The 18,799-nt window shown below is 44.3% G+C and overlaps 1 protein-coding gene across 1 annotated transcript in view; it reads right to left on the bottom strand.

Annotated features, from left to right (window-relative positions):
• The window catches only part of ulk4 (unc-51 like kinase 4), an 84,202-nt gene that overhangs the window by 39,870 nt on the left and 25,533 nt on the right, over positions 1-18,799 (bottom strand). The window contains exons 19-27 of the mRNA XM_030783255.1: positions 18,630-18,791; positions 17,902-18,084; positions 15,122-15,249; positions 7,637-7,770; positions 7,035-7,156; positions 4,613-4,669; positions 4,251-4,302; positions 3,466-3,560; positions 595-646 (exon numbers count right to left, since the gene is read on the bottom strand). Of these exons, the coding sequence (XP_030639115.1) occupies positions 595-646; positions 3,466-3,560; positions 4,251-4,302; positions 4,613-4,669; positions 7,035-7,156; positions 7,637-7,770; positions 15,122-15,249; positions 17,902-18,084; positions 18,630-18,791 (985 nt within the window). The remainder of the gene's footprint in view (positions 1-594; positions 647-3,465; positions 3,561-4,250; positions 4,303-4,612; positions 4,670-7,034; positions 7,157-7,636; positions 7,771-15,121; positions 15,250-17,901; positions 18,085-18,629; positions 18,792-18,799) is intronic.

Here is an 18,799-nt window from a genome sequence, read left to right as displayed (position 1 = left end):
GACAGAGAGGTTAGACATACAACATACAATGTTGTCTGCACCCACTCACATGCATGTAATTTACCACTTATACATACACATGCATTACACATGTCACACAGACACACATAATGATGTTCTGTGTGCGTGTGTGTGTTTGTGCATGAGCATGTGTGTGAGAGTTTATGTTTGTGTGTGTGTACATGTGAATATGTGCACAACAAATTTGCCAGCACTAAATGAATTCTGAGAGTACTTACTTGTGGACCTAGGCCAAGGTAAGACCTGTGGACCTAGGCCAGGGTAAGACAATATAAACACTTTTAGAGCTAATTAAATAAAGGCCAATTGACTGAACGTGTGTGTGTGGGGGGGTGTGCATGTGTGTGCGAGAGAGACACACACAGACACATAGATAAACATGCTCACACAGACCTGCTCCTCGGCCCTGCAGTGACTCACTCATACACAAACAGAGACAAGTTGTATACACTGAGATCACTCCATCTGCTCCACTTTAACTGTGATTCACACAGACACACACACACACACACACAAAAATGCACATGCATCTCCATGGGTTTGTGGTGAGAGACAAGCTTCAGCTCTCCTTACCATTCTTACTGAACGCCAGAGAAGCCAAGGGCGGCAGAATCCAGTCCACCACCTCACAGAGCACGAGAGAGAGAGAGAGAGAGAGAGAGAGAGAGAGAGCAGAGCAGATGCATGTTAAACCCAAAACCAAAAATAGGAACTCAGATCTTCCTATATGTGCCAAACGTGTTCACATTCACAGTCTTCCCTGAGGTCCACACATCTTCCATTAGAATAAGATCCATCACTTTTTCTTCTCTTCTCTTTCCTTTCCTTTCCTTTTCTTTTCTCTTTTTTTATTTGAAGAGTGCGATTGGTCAGAGAGCAGCTGAGAGGCAGAAAAGTGAGAAGACTGGAGAGGTCCAATTTGCATGGAAATGTGATTTCTGCTCTGGCCTTTGATCAGAGCAAGTCCATTACAACAAAAGCCTTTCCATGAGCTCTTTGGAAAATGACAATGGATGTTTTTATGATTATTATGACTTGGATCATCTCCATAGAAACAAATGTTCCACACAGGTGTCTTAATGTGGATGGATGGGTGACTGCAGGCGCATGGCAGACACAGAACATAGAACATTACTCTGACTCCCTAAATGCCTGAAGTACAGTACAGAAATACACTCACAGGGCTTTTTTTATTTCCAGACAATAGGTAAGATCAAGCACCAAAGGAATACGAGTTATAACAATTCCTGCTCTATGCAAAAAGCCAATACACACTTAAAATATAACAAACCATACTGAGAAACGCTTATACAAATGGTACACACACAGGACTGAATAAGGATGTAGTAAGTGAGACAGTGTAAAACAGACAGATAAAGCCATAAACTCCTTAACCCAGACAAGGCCACACTAGAGCCCTGAATTTTTTTTTTTTTTTAAATTTTCTCTGGGAAGCCAGATGATTTTGAGAGAATTCCTTGTTTTCTGTACACCTTCTCATCAGCAGTGTCCTGAACAGGCCTTGAATTCAAAGGACTTGCTCTATAAATTTATTATACTTCCTCAGCCAAACAAGCATAGACCTCTTTTTGTTTTCTTTTTTCCCAGGTCACGGGTGTTACATTACACATGGCGTTTGACTGGCAGAAGCATGTACACATATTCAAAACATGGATGAATATGTTTTACTGATGAAGTTCATATTTATGGCCTCTGTTACCCACTGTGTCTCTATGCCCTGTCTTTCTGTATTATATAAAGCAATACTCCGTTTCACTGAACTATTGACTGTACTGGAGGACAGTCACACATGACAAAATACATATGGTTTTATTACTGCAGCCCCAGAGTGCCTGAACATCATTTCATTTCTCTTCTCTTTGGCAGAGTGTAAGCAGTCACCCCTCAGCCGGCAAACTCACGTTAGGGATTTCTTCTCATCTTGTGCCAGAAACACTCTGAACTCTAACCCCAAACCTATGGTACATACAATAACCATGACCCCAACACTGCAGCACATGCCTAACCCAGACCCAAACACCAGAGTACACACTGAACCACCACCCTAAGGCTCCGCTATGCCCTCAACTGTCATTTCTGTGTACTCTTACACCCTCATGTCAACGCTCCTCTTTTATTACACACAGGAAGTCTTCTTCCCAATCCTGAAAACTCTAATGGCCATTCAGCATACAGCATATATAAGCGCTAAAGCAACGTTGACAGGACTGTGGTGTGTACTACTGCTAAAGGTTTCTGTTTCAATTAACCTTGGTGTTCTTCACCTTCACGCTTAGGGTCTCCGTCTCCTTTCTTACGCAATGCTCTGTGTGTGTGTGTGTGTGTGAGAGAGAGAGAGAGAGAGACAGCTCGTGCACTGACGACGGCGAGTGTGATCTAATGACTTGTGGCGATGTGTAATTAAGGTGCCTTCACTATTACAGAGAATCAGAGGGGCTGTCTCCTCTCAAAGCCTCCCGCTGCATCTCCTCTACCGCAAGCAAGTCGATATTCATTAAAACCGCTTCTCAGACACACACGCACACTCTCTCACACACACACACACACACGCTCCTGGCTCATCTATCGGCGTGGGGGAGTGATTTCCTGTTGATCTGAGGTTTTTAGAGTATAAAAAAACGAAAGGCGAAACAGCAGGGAGGCAGTGTCTGTGTTTCAGCTCACTCAGGTGTGAGAGACGAGATGTTTCACGGCCCTGACTGCAGTGATGCTGGGGTTTTTGGATAATTCAATTTGTCAGTTCTCCCCATCGACTCCGGGGCTCATTTACACCGCATGGGCCTGCTCTGATATCTGCACCGGAGCAGGTGAGATTTTTAATCACTCAGACTAAATCGTTTTTTATCAGCACTGCACTGATAAGAAGGACAGATGTATTAATGGCTTTGTATTGATGAAGTTTTAAGGCATAGCTAATCGATTCTGAAAAGGAACCACAGGAGATTTCTATCAGATTTTATCAGCTGACACTTTTTAGAGGGTTTCGATCTATGACAGAAAAAAAAACAAAACAAAAAAAAAAAACGACAGTCCAGTGACTGTCAGAGGAGGATGGGTTTCCCCCTCTGAGGGTTGGTTCTGCTATATTTTTTTTTCGTTCCCTCTCAGCCAAGGAGAGTTTTCCCCTGCAACGATCACCTCAGGGCTTGTTCACTGGGGGTCTGCTATGGCTTGGTACAATACTGGAACCAATACTCTGCGAATACAACTGAACTGAACAATGCAGAAACCTTTTATTCTGCATAAACAGAATAAACATAACTGAGATGTCATCCAAACAGACTTCTGGGAATATGCTATTTGAGATAACAGTTGTGTTGCCGGATGGAGATGAGCACAATTAAGATGAATATAAGTCATGTTAAGATTAAAACAGAGGACCAGCACGCGCAGTTTCATCGGCCGACGTGGTGCAATACTCACGGTGCAGTGGTGGGCGCTCAGGAGAGTGGGATGCTGGGAAATGGCCTCCACTGCAGACAGGGCATTCCTGATCAGCTCCTCAGACGCTGTTTGACCTGCTCAGAGTTAAACACCACGTATTGAACTGATCACTGTTCTCCTCCAATGAGAACTTTGAGTAAACGGAAGACATTGAAGACAGTCAGTCTCTTTATGGCGTAGTCATCTTTGGTCTGTTATAACAGGTCACTGTTAATGTCAGGACAACATTATGGTAACATCATAATAACATTACTCTAACCTTGAGGCAGAGGGCTCAGATGAAAGCACTCCTGTGGATGGTGTATTTTACAACATTTAATTAACCAAGGCCACGTTTACGAGTTGAATTATAAAGCTTTTTAAACGGAGCTCTTATTCTAATAAATCTGGGGAATAAGAAAGACCGTAATGGAAGTAGATGGCCGTAAATTCATCGCAAGAGTTTTGTGTTTGTACTGAACTGGCTGACTGTTAAAAAGTCTAATGAGAGCACTGGCAAAGTTTTTTCTTTCTCTGTCATTTCATACAAAATTCTGCTGATTTAAGATGTTTTGCGATTCGACATTTTTACCAGCTCAAATAAATCATATTTAATTAGATCAGAGGGGAAAAAACACACCGCACCCACTTTGTGAGTTTATTGTATCTGCAGGCAGAACTAAAAGAGCTGGAAAGAAAAAGCAGCACCTGCCCCTGTTTATCCACAGGTGGCCATCTCAGCACCGTGAGCGAAGAACAGACATGAGATTAGAGTGAAATCTTACCTACAGCGCTCACTAGACTCGTCTCACTGGAGTCAATGGAAGTTACGTGGTTCTGCAAAATAAAAGCAAAAAAGAGTAAAAAGAAATAAATGAGAGAATTAAAAAACACACAAATCTCACCCTTCTGTTGTCTTGCGCTAAGCCAAACAAGAGCGAAAAAGGCTCAGGTAAACTACAGCCTTTTAAATAAACTTCAACTAACTTCCAACTAACTCAGTCTACACCTTTAAAACAAACTCTTTCAAATCACAAAACCAAAAAAACTCAAATTACCCCATTTAAAAACACTCCATCAAACAATGTCACTTTTTAAACAGCTACATCCAACTCTGTGTCTCTCACCGGATCTCACAGTCACTCACCAGCAATGCCCCAAATTTGGTGAGAAAGTCCCCCGTCACCACCTGCGGCCTGAATATCTGTGAGTGACACAAAGACATGTGTGACTGTTTAGATCCAGGTTAATTGTCTGTCTGTTCTCCCCATTTCACTGGACACTCATAAGGAGAAACCTGCAGTGAGAGCTCTTTCTCTTCTCAACCTCACAAAGGAAGCTGCTGCTGAAGTTTGTTTTGTGTGTGTGTGTGTGTGTGTGTGTGTGTGTATGTATGACTCCTTACAGGATCCAGCAGACCAGTGGACAGGCTCCTACATGGAGAGAGTTAAGCTTTGTGTAATTCTGGCATCAGCAGCAGGCACAGTGTGTGTGTGTGTTTGTGTGTGTTTGTGTGTGTTTTTGTGTGTTTTTGTGTGTGTGTTGTTACGACCCTCAGTCGTTGGCTCTTGTTTAGGACAGCGAGGATTTTCCCACTGGTTTGTTTTCGTTTTGTTTATTATTTCGACCCCGACACTATTCTCCCCTTTCTTTCTTTTTTCTTTCTTCTTTGGGTAAATAAACTTGCAAGTATCTTTTGGTAACAGAAAGCTCTTTGGTCTCTGTTACTTTCTGTTGCACCCTAGTACCCCTAGACCTGGGATGTAACAGTGTGTGTGTGTGTTCGCGTGTGTGTACGTGCGTGCGTGCATGTGTGGTCCTGAGTGTACAGTGTGTGTGTGTGTGTGTGTGTGTGTGTGTGTGTGTGTGTACGTGTGTGGTCCTGAGTGTATGTTGTGTGTGTGCGTGTGTGGTCCTGAGTGTACAGTGTGTGTGTGTGTGTGTGTATGTGTGTGTGTGTTGTGCTGTACTCTTGTTATGTCTCATATTGATGTTTGGCCCATGCTGGTCGCTCAGGGAGAGCAGCAGAATTAGCTGGAGGCTGCGGTCGGGGGCTGATGTATCTGTGGTTGAGTGATGGTGGGTCAAAACAGCCGGGGGGCAGAAGCAGTAACCGGCAGGAGTCTCTGTCAATCATGAGATCGGCTCACTGCCCCGCCCCCGGGCTGAACCCTCCAAACCCCTGGCTGCCACAGGGTCAGTCTGACGCACTCGCCGTCAGAAATCACAAATCTGACGGCACGTTTATGTACACGGACACGCACACCTGCCTACCCACACAGAACACACACCTAGCTACACATCTAGAGATAAGCAATAACAAAAATACTTCTAAACACATAGTTATCGACACGTTCAACTCTGAAATGCTCTCACACACACATATTCACACATGCTTACACATTCATACACGCATGAGCTCACATATGCAGACGCACTCACATACTTACACACTCTTATACACATGCTTGAAAGCATCCCCACACATAGACCAGTTCTGAATCAAACTGGTGGACTGTGTGTGTGTGTGCGTGTGGCTGCCTGTTGGCATGACTAGCTGTGGTCCCTGGACCTCTCGTTTCATATGAGTGCATCAGACGCTCCAATGAAGAGTGGTTCAGTCAAAGGCATCTATCAGTAAAACAGCTGCTCCGCAATGCTCAGTGCCCGTTTAATGGGCCACTCTACGTAACCTTCTCCAATGGGTCTAATGGCAGAGGAGCTAACAGAATGACAGGCTATTACTGCTCAAATAAGACAGCTCAATTCTGCCGCCTTCCTTTGGTGCTGAGCCGCCATGGCGAATCGTGGCCAAATGCAGGACTGTGTATAATCAAAGAGAGGTTTCATCTTCTCAGCTTACTGACAAACATCTCTGTCGCCCTCATATTAATTTCAGTCTGATTTGAGTGTGTCAGCACTAAATCCAATTTCGCACCATTTTGGCGTCTGACAATGATCGGCCTGCCGGTCTGTGAGGGTGCAGAGCAATAGGAGGAGCGATCAAGTGGTAATGCATCACTTCACTATGACACGCTTAGACAGACACTCACAGCAGATGACCACAGGCGCCGAGAGAAGCAGAGGAAATTAAAGTCCATCTTTTTACTGCCCATAGAGATGCACAGTTCTGAATGAATGGGGCTGAAAATGTGATTGTAGGGTTGTTGTTTTTTTTTAACTTGAGTTAATTAATTGTGAAAATACATATTGATACACGCTTATGGAGCAAATAGGGATAAGTACACAGGCAAAAGAAATAGTGTGTTAATATGCAAACACAAACATTTGTTTTTATGAAGAACTTTTCATGGACTTTCACTTTTCTGTAACTACAAGTTCATCACCTAACCCTAATTCTTTTAACTCTTACCATTATCATAAACAGAAATAATTTGGCACTTAAAAAAAAAAAAAGTAAGGCCATGTGTTCATAAATAAATAAATGAAAACAAGTTTTTCAAACAGGGGAACAGCATACATACTCACTAGGTGCTCAGTTGTCAGATATTTATATCCTCATGGACACACACACACACACACACACACACACACACACACAAACAGACCTGTGAGGTGAGCAGATGCAATACTACAGGTATCATGGGAAGGCTCTGTTTGAGGTGTCGTGTCTGTACAGTGGAAGGATGTTTCCGTCCTACGATGTTCCCCAGCGCTGACAGGACATCATCTACAGACCGATACAGAGAGACACAATTGCCACACAATCAACACCCTGGCCTGAGCACAACACATGGCAGCTCCATTCACAGCTCCAGCACAAAACAGAACCCGCCTTCCCATCCCTCTGTCAGCAGGGCTCACACAGGGCCAGCAGACGGGCGTCCGGCCCCGCGTCAGGACCGAACCTCTCGCTGCTCTGGACCTGTTCCAGCCGTGTGTCCGTCACCGGTCACCTGTGCTGTCATCCGACACTGATTCACCGGTGAATTTACTGCATCGGGTCAATAGCAGGCCTGCTGCTCCCAAGGTCCATCGAAAAGGTAATTAAAAAAAGAGGAGAATCTAATCATATGCTTAAACCACTGATGCTCACCTGCGCGAGTTCGCTTAATTTCTTTTTCTATCTCTTCCTCTCTCCTTCCCTCTATCTCTCTCTCTCCCTCTCTCACTCTTGCTCTTTTTTGGGGCTGTAATGCAATTGATTTACCCAGGATGGCTGGCAGCTCCTGCACGGTGTGACGGATGAACAGGGCCAGGCATTTTGACAGGTATTCATTGCCGCTTTGTTGCTCCTTCCCTGGCGTGGCCTTTCGGATGTCTCTTTCGATGTACATCACCAGTCTGAGAGAAAGAGAGGCCAAGAAAACATTATCATTCATCCGGCTCAGGCGGGCAGAACCCAACCAAACCCAAACACGGGACCACGGCACACAGACAGATGCCTGAAAACCAGAAGAAAGACGTATTTCATCAGTTGCACGTCCGTGTCTTTAATGGAGAGCACAGGACAGAATAATAATGGCGATGAGTCAAGAGTAGCACCAAGCGTGAAGCAAACTCAACTCATCTAAAAGAAAAGGACACTGGAAAACAGGACAAAATGAGCGAATCAGTCAGCTGAAGTGTAAAGCAGTGAAATATAAATATACGTAAACGGAGACTCTGCGATGAACTGGCAACCTGTCCAGGGTGTTTCCCCGCCTTTCACCCAGTGACCCTTGGGATAGGTTCCAGCAAACCCGCAGCCCTAATTAGGATAAGCGGTTTGGAGAATGAATGAATAAACAGAGACTGCTGTCACCTGTGAATCAAGCGTTTTAAAGGGATTAATCAACAGGTTATATGCTGAAAAGGATTATACACTAGCGTAGGGCTGCCGCGATTAGTCGAGGTAATTGATGACGTCTACGTCAAAAAAGCGTCGACAGCAGTATTTTAAACTGACCCATCGTTGATTTTATTTTGATGAATTTACCTTTGTGATTTCTAAAACGCTTCAGTTAATTACAACAAATGTTCCTCTTCAATATCACTACGTATTTGCTGTAGATAATCTACCAAATGGTCGAGTCGAGTAGTCGAGTGATCTTTCGATGAGTTGAACAGTTGATTAACCTTTCCACTATTCAATTTGCCTCGTCGGTAGAACAATCTATAGAAAATCAGTTGGCAGTGGCTGCCCTAGCAGCAGTTACATACTGATATTGAAGAAAAACATTTGTTATAATGAACTGAAGCATTTTAGAAATCAAAAAGGTAAATTCATAAAAAAAAAAAAAAAAAAGAAAGAAAAAACAATGCATTGCTTTAAAATACTGCTGTCAACGAATTTCCATCATCAACGGCATCAATTACCTCTACTAATCACAGCAGCCCATACACTGGTATGTCTCTGTGTTCACTCACACACACACACACACACACACACACACACTCTCACACACACACACACTCACACAGACACACACACACACAGACACACACACACACACAGACACACACACACACACACACTCTCACACACACACACACACACACTCACACACACACACTCACACACACACACTCACACACACACTCACACACACACACTCACACACACACTCACACACACACACACACACACACACACACACACACACACTCACACACACACACACACACACACACACACACTCACACACAAACAAACACTCACACACACACACACACACACACACACACACTCACACACACACACACACACTCACACACACACACACACACTCACACACACACACACACACACACACCTGGGTTTTATTAATAACGTCGTTCCAGCAGCTCTGTAAAACTTTCAAACATCATCATTATCAGCAGCGCATCAGAGGAACTTGCATAATTTTCACGGTTTCTGGTGCTAAAAAACGTTTTGTTTTCCTTTCTTGTTAAAACCTCATCGAGGGAACTGCCCTTAACAGCCTGAGACCGAAAGCGTTGAAGCCTCCCTACATTAGCTCTGTGTATGTGTGTGTGTGTGTGTATAAATATATTTGAGACAGACAAGAGTTTTCAGTGGTGAGAGGGTGAGAAGGTGATGAAGGGAGAGTGCGGTGCTGTGACTGCCTGCCGCCTGTGGACCGTGGGCTTATTAAGAGGCACTGTTAATTAGCTAGTTTGCAAGCAGCCCGGCTCACTTCTACACAATCAGCGTCTGAACATTTCCCTGCCAGCCAGTCCTTCCTCTCTCTTCCTCTCTCTCCCTCTCTCTCCTTCCATCTCCCCCCACCCCCCCTCCACCCTTCACACATTTCTGCTGAGACGTGTCTCTCAAATTAGACACAGATGAAAAAGCAAACGGTGAGAAAATTGCACGGAGCCAAGCAACGAGGACTAGAAGTGCATCCAGCAATTATATGAGGATAAGAAAACTTGAGCAGAGTTCGAAGTGGAGAACTACAGGGACTGTGTGGAGAGAAACAGTTGGTATCTCCACCACAATGTGCAAGCAAATGAGCTCTTGCTCAAATGCTGGAGGGACCAGTGCACAGTGGAGATTACAGAAGTAACACGTAAATACATTATGCCCTCCTGTGCCATGACAGCCATGAAACACGGGAATAAATACGCCACAGTCACAAGACAGTTATCAAAAACGGGGATAACCACACCCAAGTTGTCAGACACAAGCCCGTATGACAACATGAGAAAAATAACCCCACTGAAAAGTGCTGAAGGACACAGCCAGTCGCTCCATTAAGAGAAATGCTGAGCAAAGCAAGGCCTTGTAAAAATGTCATGAGGACATATAGATTCCACTACGTAACTAAAACCACTACTATTCCAACAGTATTCACTGAAAGGCGCCTGGGAAACAGGAGAGCTCTGATTTAAGGAACAGCTAAATTGCACCTCAAACCACATTCATCTTACCTACCAATTATTTCTCCCAAACACATCAAAACATGCGCATTGTCTAGTCATCGTGGTTAATCAAAACTAACAATTCATATATAAAGCATTTTATGCACCATTTCAAACCAAAAACACATTTTCAAAAGGAGATAACTGCCCAAAACAGAAAATAAAAATGCCCTGTAGGTCTTGCCAGAGGTGGAACACAGACTAGAGCGACCAACTCACTACAAGACTTCAATCTGTGCGTTTATTCATTCTGAGTTTGACATCAGACTTAACCATCTGAGGCCAGTAAAGACAAAAAGGCTGACTACACAATTACCAAAGACTCCAAAGGCATGAAAAATAAATACGACTATGATTAAGGAGACAGTTAGAGTAGTGTTGACAAACTGAATTGCATGTACAACCCAGATAGACTGTGACTTACTCTCCAAAGCATCCAGCACAGGGCTGTGTCGCGTCAGTTAAAACGTAAAATGTGGCTAGATCAAAACTGAAAAATAAAATGTATTGCTTTGATTATTATCTCGGCCGTAATCATAGCAGTCAAAGCCTTTTCATTTCATTTCGTTTTTTTGCTCTGTGGAGGGTCAGACAGTGCAGATCTTCCCTCTCATTTAAAAACAGCTTTAAAGCAATTCAGGGCAATTCAAAGGAGCCATTCATGGAGAAAGTGCGCTTAACTATGTAATTCATTTGATTGAGTCATGCTTGAAGACAAGGCTCCGTCTCTTCTCTGATTCATGAGAAGACATAATGGGACTAGAGATGTAGAGACAGACAGACCACATGCAACAGCAGGCAACCCTGAACCCCCTTCCATGAAGGTGAGGAAGAACACGTATACAGTAGTGGGTGTATCTTCACTGCCTTATCTCTACACAACATACAGTCAAATGTAAAGTCTGGAAAGGGAAAGAAAGTGTCCCAAACAGAACTCGGGAGAATCAGCTGGAGGCTTAGGCTTAGGCTGTCCAGTCACGGGAGACGGGAGAGAGGTCACGACCCCTTTGCTATTTACAAGTGCATCATTGACTCAGACTCCACTCAAAGCACGCTGGATTAACCCATGATAAATTTCACCTCCACGTCTATTACTCTCTGCTTCTTCTTCCTCTCTCTCTCTCTCTGAGCGGAAGACATATCCTGGGCGTTAGCAGAAGTCGATTTAGTGTTTGTGACAGCAGGTGAGGGCGTAGCATTGCGGAGCTGGGGAGAAGGAGGCGGCAGAGAATGAAAACGCAGGGACAGTGTCACGATTTAAAAAAAAAAAAAAACATTCATTTCTACATATCAGGATCAACCAGCCTTTTATGAGTCTGACATGGTCAGCAAGCCCTGACATTACCTAAGGAAGAATAGAGATGAGGAGAGCTGTGACTTTCACTATAAATTACTTTTTCTCGGCCGCGTGCCGGGGCTGGTCTACGCCGACAGCCTACATGCACAGACCTATAATTGGAATCCTGAAGGAGTTCTGCCAGTGAGGGGAAAAAAAAAAAAAAACTTACTACGATTGATAGGCATGACAGCATGACGTTTCTACAGCTTTGGTGTGTGTGTGTGTGGGTGTGTGTGTGTGTGTATGTGTGTGTGCTGATATGTTTATGTACAGGTGTGTGTGTGTGTGTGTGTGTGTGTGAGAGGGAGTGTGTGTATGTGTGTGTGCTGATATGTTTATGTACAGGTGTGTGTGTGTGTGTATGTGTGAGAGGGAGTGTGTGCATGTGTGTGTGCTGATATGTTTATGTGTGAGAGAGAAGGTGTGTGGGTGTAGGTGTAGGTGTGTGTGTGTGTGTGTGTATATGCACTTTTGTACATGTGTGTGTCTGTCTGTGTTTAAGTTTGAAACAGCGAGTGTGTCTGTTTGTTTGTTTGTTTGTGTGTGTGTACGCGTGCGCAGAAATAAGACTATCATGATTTTTACAGGCATGAGGACGATTGGTCCAGACTGTCCACTCAGCAGTGCACGATCATCTTCTTTCATTACTGACAAAGTGCTCGTGTTATTCTGCAGTCAGGGCTGAATCAAGCACCTTCACCAACACACAGACATAAACAAACACCACTCTCTCCCTCTGCCTCCACAAACCATCACATCCATTAGAAGCTTCATTTTGCTATGTTGTGCTTATTAACTATGAGTACAGCCCAAATGTAACATCAAAGTCAAGCGTATATGGAGGAAAATGACAACCGACAAACAGGTAGATTTGTTTTGCGAAGAGTCCAGAGACCAGGGATATGACCAGTGGATTTCATTCTGAATTAGAACAAAATGTGTCAGAGCCAAGACTGCTGCACTAAAAAAAAAAAAAAAAAAATCAATAAAGCTTTGAACAAATAACTTCAACTGCCTGTTACTTTCCCAAGAAACTTCATCAACTGCATCAACCTCTGAGCCTAGCAGAAGTGTCCAACCCTTCTCTGATACTCCTCTACCCGCACAGGGGCCTACGCAGGCTGCCACGCAGCCTCCACTCCTCCCTGCCTTCACTCTCTGTAACCATCACTGTGAATGAGAAATAAATAAAGACAGAATGAAAGAAAGGAAGGAAGGAAAAAAAAAAAAAAAACATCTTCACGGCTGGGCTGTGAGTGCTCTTAACACGTCTGCTCAGACCACTGTGGAGGGTTCTGAACAAAGGCGGCAGGCGGGCGGTGACGTGTCTGTGGCAGGCAGGAGTCTCTCATCAGGCGGAGGCTGCCGGGGCCCCGTCGCTGTGGAGCTAATTAACGCCGCGCGTTCGGCGGAGCGGTTGGAGGGGCCGCTCTCACTATGGGAGATGGAGCGGAGGGTCAGCGCTGACAGAGTGCATCGTGGGAATGCTTGAGAGAGTCGGAGGGAGAGGAAAACAGGGTTTCACGTGGGCCTCAGAAGGAAACGGCGGGTTCGTGCGCGGATGGTAGACGGTTACGCTTCGTGTTTAGAAGACAAGGACCAGGCCAATTAGGGCGTTGAGTCTGAGCGGGGATGGTTTATGATTAATTATGAATGAATTGGAATGAAATGTGATTAAAGAACCGGGTTGAAGATACTCTGATTATTTGAACTCACATTTGATAATGAAAGGCTGAAGCTTTAGCCAAGCCTTAACTCAGAGTGAAGAACAGGAAGAACAGGCATGGCCTCAGATTAACCCCTGGAAAAAGGCCTCTCTGAAAGTGTGAAATTCAGGTCTCTCTTTAAACTCCACCCTCAACCCAATACACTTGGTGGAGCGTATGAAAAGCGTATGAATATAGCCGACTGGGGCTAAAGTATATCTTTTTAAACAGACGTATAATCATGCTGCTTCATCCAGATAGCCTGTAAATTATGCTATTCACGCATTCTGTATCATCAAGAGGTCTCAAGTTGTTGGCTCTAAATGATGTTTTAAGGTCTAGAAGTGCTGAAGTTATGGTTAAGAGCTAAGAATATGCTCCAGTTGCTCACGGCAACAGCAGAAAGGATTCAGTGAAGTGCAAGAGTTAACGAATATGAAGGTTTTGACTAGATTAATGGGTTCATAAAGCGTCACAAAGGCATTATTGAGGATTCATTTGTAATACATTATAGCCCGGTCTGTGAGCTCTCAAAGACAGCAGAACCGCTCTCAACCATCTTTCATTTTTTTCAAATAACGGTAATCCCATTAGGGGAAAATCAGGTTCAGTTCAGAGGGGAGAGTGGAGTTTCCAATGTGAGAATGAAAGTCATCTATTTTAGTTTCCTCCACAGCAACCAAGGGCCTTCTAACACACATGCACACACACACACCCACACACACACACGCACACGCACACGCACACGCACACACACACACACGCACACACAAAGAGAGAGAGAGAGAGAGAGAGAGGTATGGCTCAGATAATCCATTCTCATTACTTTACCATTGCTATTCTCTAAGTTTCATCAGAGATACAGCGTTTTCCCTGCCTCATAAGAACTTTCATCTCTCATCTTCAAACTGAAAAAAAAACTGCAACCAGAAAATAAATTATTTTCAACTGATCTCCTGCTACAATAATTTTGACTTTTTTTTTCTGTTAACACAGACCATTTCTCTTGTCTCTGTGTTGTTTCTGTGGAGGTAAATGGAGAATGATCAGTGTTAAGAGGTGAACTCTGCCACTGGAAACTACTGGGCTGTACCGGGATTCTCTCTGTGGAACAGAAGCCAAAGCTGAAAGCATTAATCCAGCCCAATTCTCCAAATTTCGCCCCGTCAGTCTTATCTTATTCCACCAGTCTTATCACAAAGTGGTTCTGAAGGGGAGCGGAGGCTCCGTTCCGGAAATTTCTCCATATCTGTCAAGGGAAGATGGCTTTAAGTGGAGGAGGGTATTTACAATTTTCCCCCAAAAAAAAGGGCACCCATTTTTGCATATGCAATAAATCAGCTTCCACTTTCCATAGACTTCCATATACAACATTTTTGCCTATAAACAGACGCATTGCATTTACCCCCCATTCACCGGGTGACTGTTTAAATTCAGAAACCTGAGATACAAAGCCACCAGTGTAGCGCTGCAGCCTATGTGCCTGTGCATTAAGTCAAAAAGCGCAGGCTACTCTAGGAGCCAATGCAATACATTCACTGCAGCTCTGTGTCTGCACAAACAAGCTTAATACATATTCATTGCGTTGGCTCTAAAAGTGACAATTTACTGAGAGAGGGAAAAGCTAAGAAGAGCTCCACACTGTTCTGTTTGATCTCTGTGAGGCTGGGATATGAATACAGTTGTCAAATACATTTGCGTGAACGGAGGAGGAGACACGTGGGAGGCGTCGTAGGTACGGTACCTGGAGTTGCAGCATAGGAGGAGCATCTCTCTGTTACTCCTGAGGATCTGCAGGAGCACCAGGAAAGCCTTGGCTCGGATAACTGGAGACGGACTCTCCAGAGAGCGGATTATCTTCACAACAAAGTCCTGCAAAGACACCGAGCGTGTTTGAGTTGAGCTCAGTAACAGTGGCGTTTCACAGTGTGGGAGTCTCTGGACGTTTATCCCACAGTAAGTCCCCCCATTGTCTGACAGTAATTTGACAGGTGCTATCACTTACACAGCAAAGTGCTGTGGGGAGGGGGTTGGTGGGGTGTCTGAAATGAAAGTCCCCAAAACTGCACTTCACATAAAACAGAGGTTAATAAGCTAATGGGGTCCACAGTATTTAATGGGAAGCAAATTAGGAGGAATTGATTAACTTTCACTATCAGCATAATTGGGAAGAATGGTCAAAAGGAAACAAACCGAAACATTACGATTAAACAGGCCGTCGAGTGTAGAGTTAATTAATTTCGAAAGCGTCAAACTCTTCGTACAAACTGTAATTACATCAGCAGTATTCCAAGCTGTGCACAGAGATTGCTGTACTTCCTTACCCAATTAGCCAAGTTACTTAGCTCTTCATTGAAATTGAAATTCTATGCCAAACAATGCATGAATAAACAGCTAGCGTTCTGGACCCCACGTTTGTCAGGGGAATTAGGGAGAGAACTGTATGGCAGTTTATAATTGGTGCAGAGGTGACGCAGTGAGTTTCACGCACTCAAAGAACCATTTATTTATTTATTTATCTATTTATTTATTTACCGGCCTTTCAATCCCCGTGTCAAACCTGAGATTCACATGTAAATGAAAGGTAATCACACTGAACCTTGAACGCAGTATCCACACACCGTTTCAATCAATTTCTGTTGCCTGTTTTCCAATTGATTACCTCTTCAGATAATAAACCAAACCAAACTGTCACTCCTGACAAATTAGCCCTCTCTCTCTCTGTGTGTGCTGTATGAGCGGAGCAGGGTCACATCACTGGGGATTTGTGTCATTGCTGCCAGAGGCTGATATGAGGACCAAAGGCCTGAGGTATAGGGTGAAAGCTAAATGAGAGCGGCTTATAAATCACTGGCACTTTCATCTTCTTATTACTGTTTCACCATCAGCTGCATCAAAATATGGGTGTCATGGACCTGTAATTGAGCTAGACTTGAGTGGAGTTTAAAGATTTACAAAGCAAGTATTCATTCATTTATTCATTTATTTATTTGTTGTAAGCAGTGAAATGGTGGTGAAAATGTTTTTAAATAAAGCAGAGGAGAGCAAGACAGAGCAATGTTTTACTCTCGTCTTTCAGATCGATACTGTAAGTCCAAATAAGTCTGAATCTTCGCTCTGGAGAAAAATTCTCCATCTATTCATGAGTCGAGGACAGAGGGAGAAAAGGCAAGAGAGAAAGAAAGAGAAAGAAAGAGAGAGAGAGAGAGAGGGAGAGAGAGAGAGAGAAACACACACATCTGTCAGTGTACCCCTGACTGGTTTTGGCTGGCTTCTCCAAGGGGAGAGCATTTTCATAGTCTTGTTTGCCCACTCTTTAAGCGGATGGCTCAGCGCGGGGCTATAGATGGCATTCATCTCCGCGGCTGGCGTAGAGGCAACACTGCCAACGTTAATGGCCAATTAGCAGACAGGGAAGGTTAGGGAGATGGGACTTTGGCACAGCGTGGAGAAACGTATAGAAATCCATCAGGCCTAGAAATTCACACCACTCCAGTTACCACACACTCCTATTCTTATCAGGACTGGACTTACTGACAGAACTCAAAGGAGTGATGAAGTGTGTAAACAGTGTCTATTGCAGTAGAGCGACCCAGCACATGTCTGGGATTCATCATGTTTCAGGTCATTTCAGCAGTAACTCGACAGTGAAAACAGGGTGATTGGACAAAACACTGCATTCTCTATCCTGTGAGAAAGCAGTGTCCTTCCACACTGAGACTGAATACTGTCACAGCCTGCACCTCAGTTTGGACTTTTAGTTTGTCATGCCTTTGTGTGCCTGATCTCTGTCTGTCTCCGCCCCTCACCTGTTCCCGTTTGTCTAATTATTGACCTTGTTAATTTTACCCAATCCTGTTTTGCCCTGTTTAGTTTCCCTCTCTATTTATGCCCTAGTGTTTGCCTTGTCTTTTGTCTATCGTTGTTTGTGTTTTAGAGCACTCTGTTACGCTGCACCTTTTTGTTATTGGTTTTGTTATCAGTTTGCACTTGTATTTTAATCTTCAGTTTGTCAGTAAAGTCTTTCGTTTTGCCACTTCAATCATCGTGTCTTTGCACTTGGGTCCTGCACCACACCACCAGCGTGATAGAATACACTTTTTTGGCTAGTTTATTGGGCCAAATTCATTGAATGATATAATATTAATCATACAATATTAATTGCTAAAATATAAAAATATTCTGCCAGCACTGGCCTAAGCTTCAACAGTTTAACACTTATGCTAGCGGTGTGAACAGTGTTAATGCTACTGGTGAACAGTGTTAATGGTACTGGTGGGCGGTGTAAATGGTACTGGTGAACAGTGTTAATGGTACTGGTGAACAGTGTTAATGGTACAGGTGAACAGTGTTAATGGTACTGGTGGGCAGTGTAAATGGTACTGGTAAACAGAGTTAATGGTACTGGTGAACAGCGTTAATGGTACTGGTGAACAGTGTTAATGGTGTGGATGAAAAGTGTTAATGGTACTGGTGGGCAGTGGAAATGGCATTGTTAATGAGTGTACAGTGCAGTGTTGGTACCTTGTCCTGGACGAGTCTTTGGGAGTGAGCGCCCGACGCCAGCATGGCGGCGAACATGGTGAGCATGTGCTGCTGAACACGGCTAATGGCTGACCCCAGACAGGCCAGGATGGCGGGCAGCCCCACCTTGTCAATCACGCTGTGGAAGGCCCCTGCCGAATGACGAGTGATCCTACACAGGGCCTGGGGGGGGTAAACGCAGGTCACAACTGTCAGGAAGAATGAGTGACAGGCTTCTCACACACGCGCACACACACACGCATACGCACTTACACAGGGCTATGTCTATAGCGAGGTGAGACTGGGCTTTGAGGCATAGTCTTTATAAGTCTGGCAGTTATAATTTTTGTAGTCTATGAAAGTGAATCCTTGACTAGTGCACACAGACCGCCCACTGAAAACAGGTCTATGGCAAAGGTACTCAAATCCAGCCAAAGTCCTGTGGCTTTCTTCCCTACATCTCTCTGTTTTTTTTACCTGTCCACCTTCAGTCAAATAGAAACGACAGTGAATGGCTCACATGAAAACCACAGCTGAAACCCTGTGGTCCTGGTCTACATACACACACCACAGTTCTGGGACGCAGAAAAGTCCACACTACAGCCAGTTCTGACCAATCACTGTCCGGACGGCTCACTGGTTACGACATATCTGTGAGCTCTCCGTGCAGGACAACGGCCACGGCAAATCAGATGGAACGCAGGTCTGAGTGAGGAGAGGAGACTCACGGAGATAGCACTGACTCGGAGAGAATCCACAGTGGAGTGAGTGAAGAGATACCAGAGCACCGGCCCCACCTCAGGCGTGATGAAGCCCTGGGCAAAGCGTGACGCTGTGGTACACACGTTCTCCACGATCTTGGCTGACATGTGGTTCACCACCAGCTCCTCCTGTTTGA

This window comes from Chanos chanos, chromosome 8 (genome assembly GCF_902362185.1).
Source record: "Chanos chanos chromosome 8, fChaCha1.1, whole genome shotgun sequence".
Classification (NCBI taxonomy): domain Eukaryota; kingdom Metazoa; phylum Chordata; class Actinopteri; order Gonorynchiformes; family Chanidae; genus Chanos; species Chanos chanos.
The sequence above is the reverse complement of the archived record's forward strand: the minus strand, read 5'-3'. Positions and strand labels throughout refer to the sequence as shown.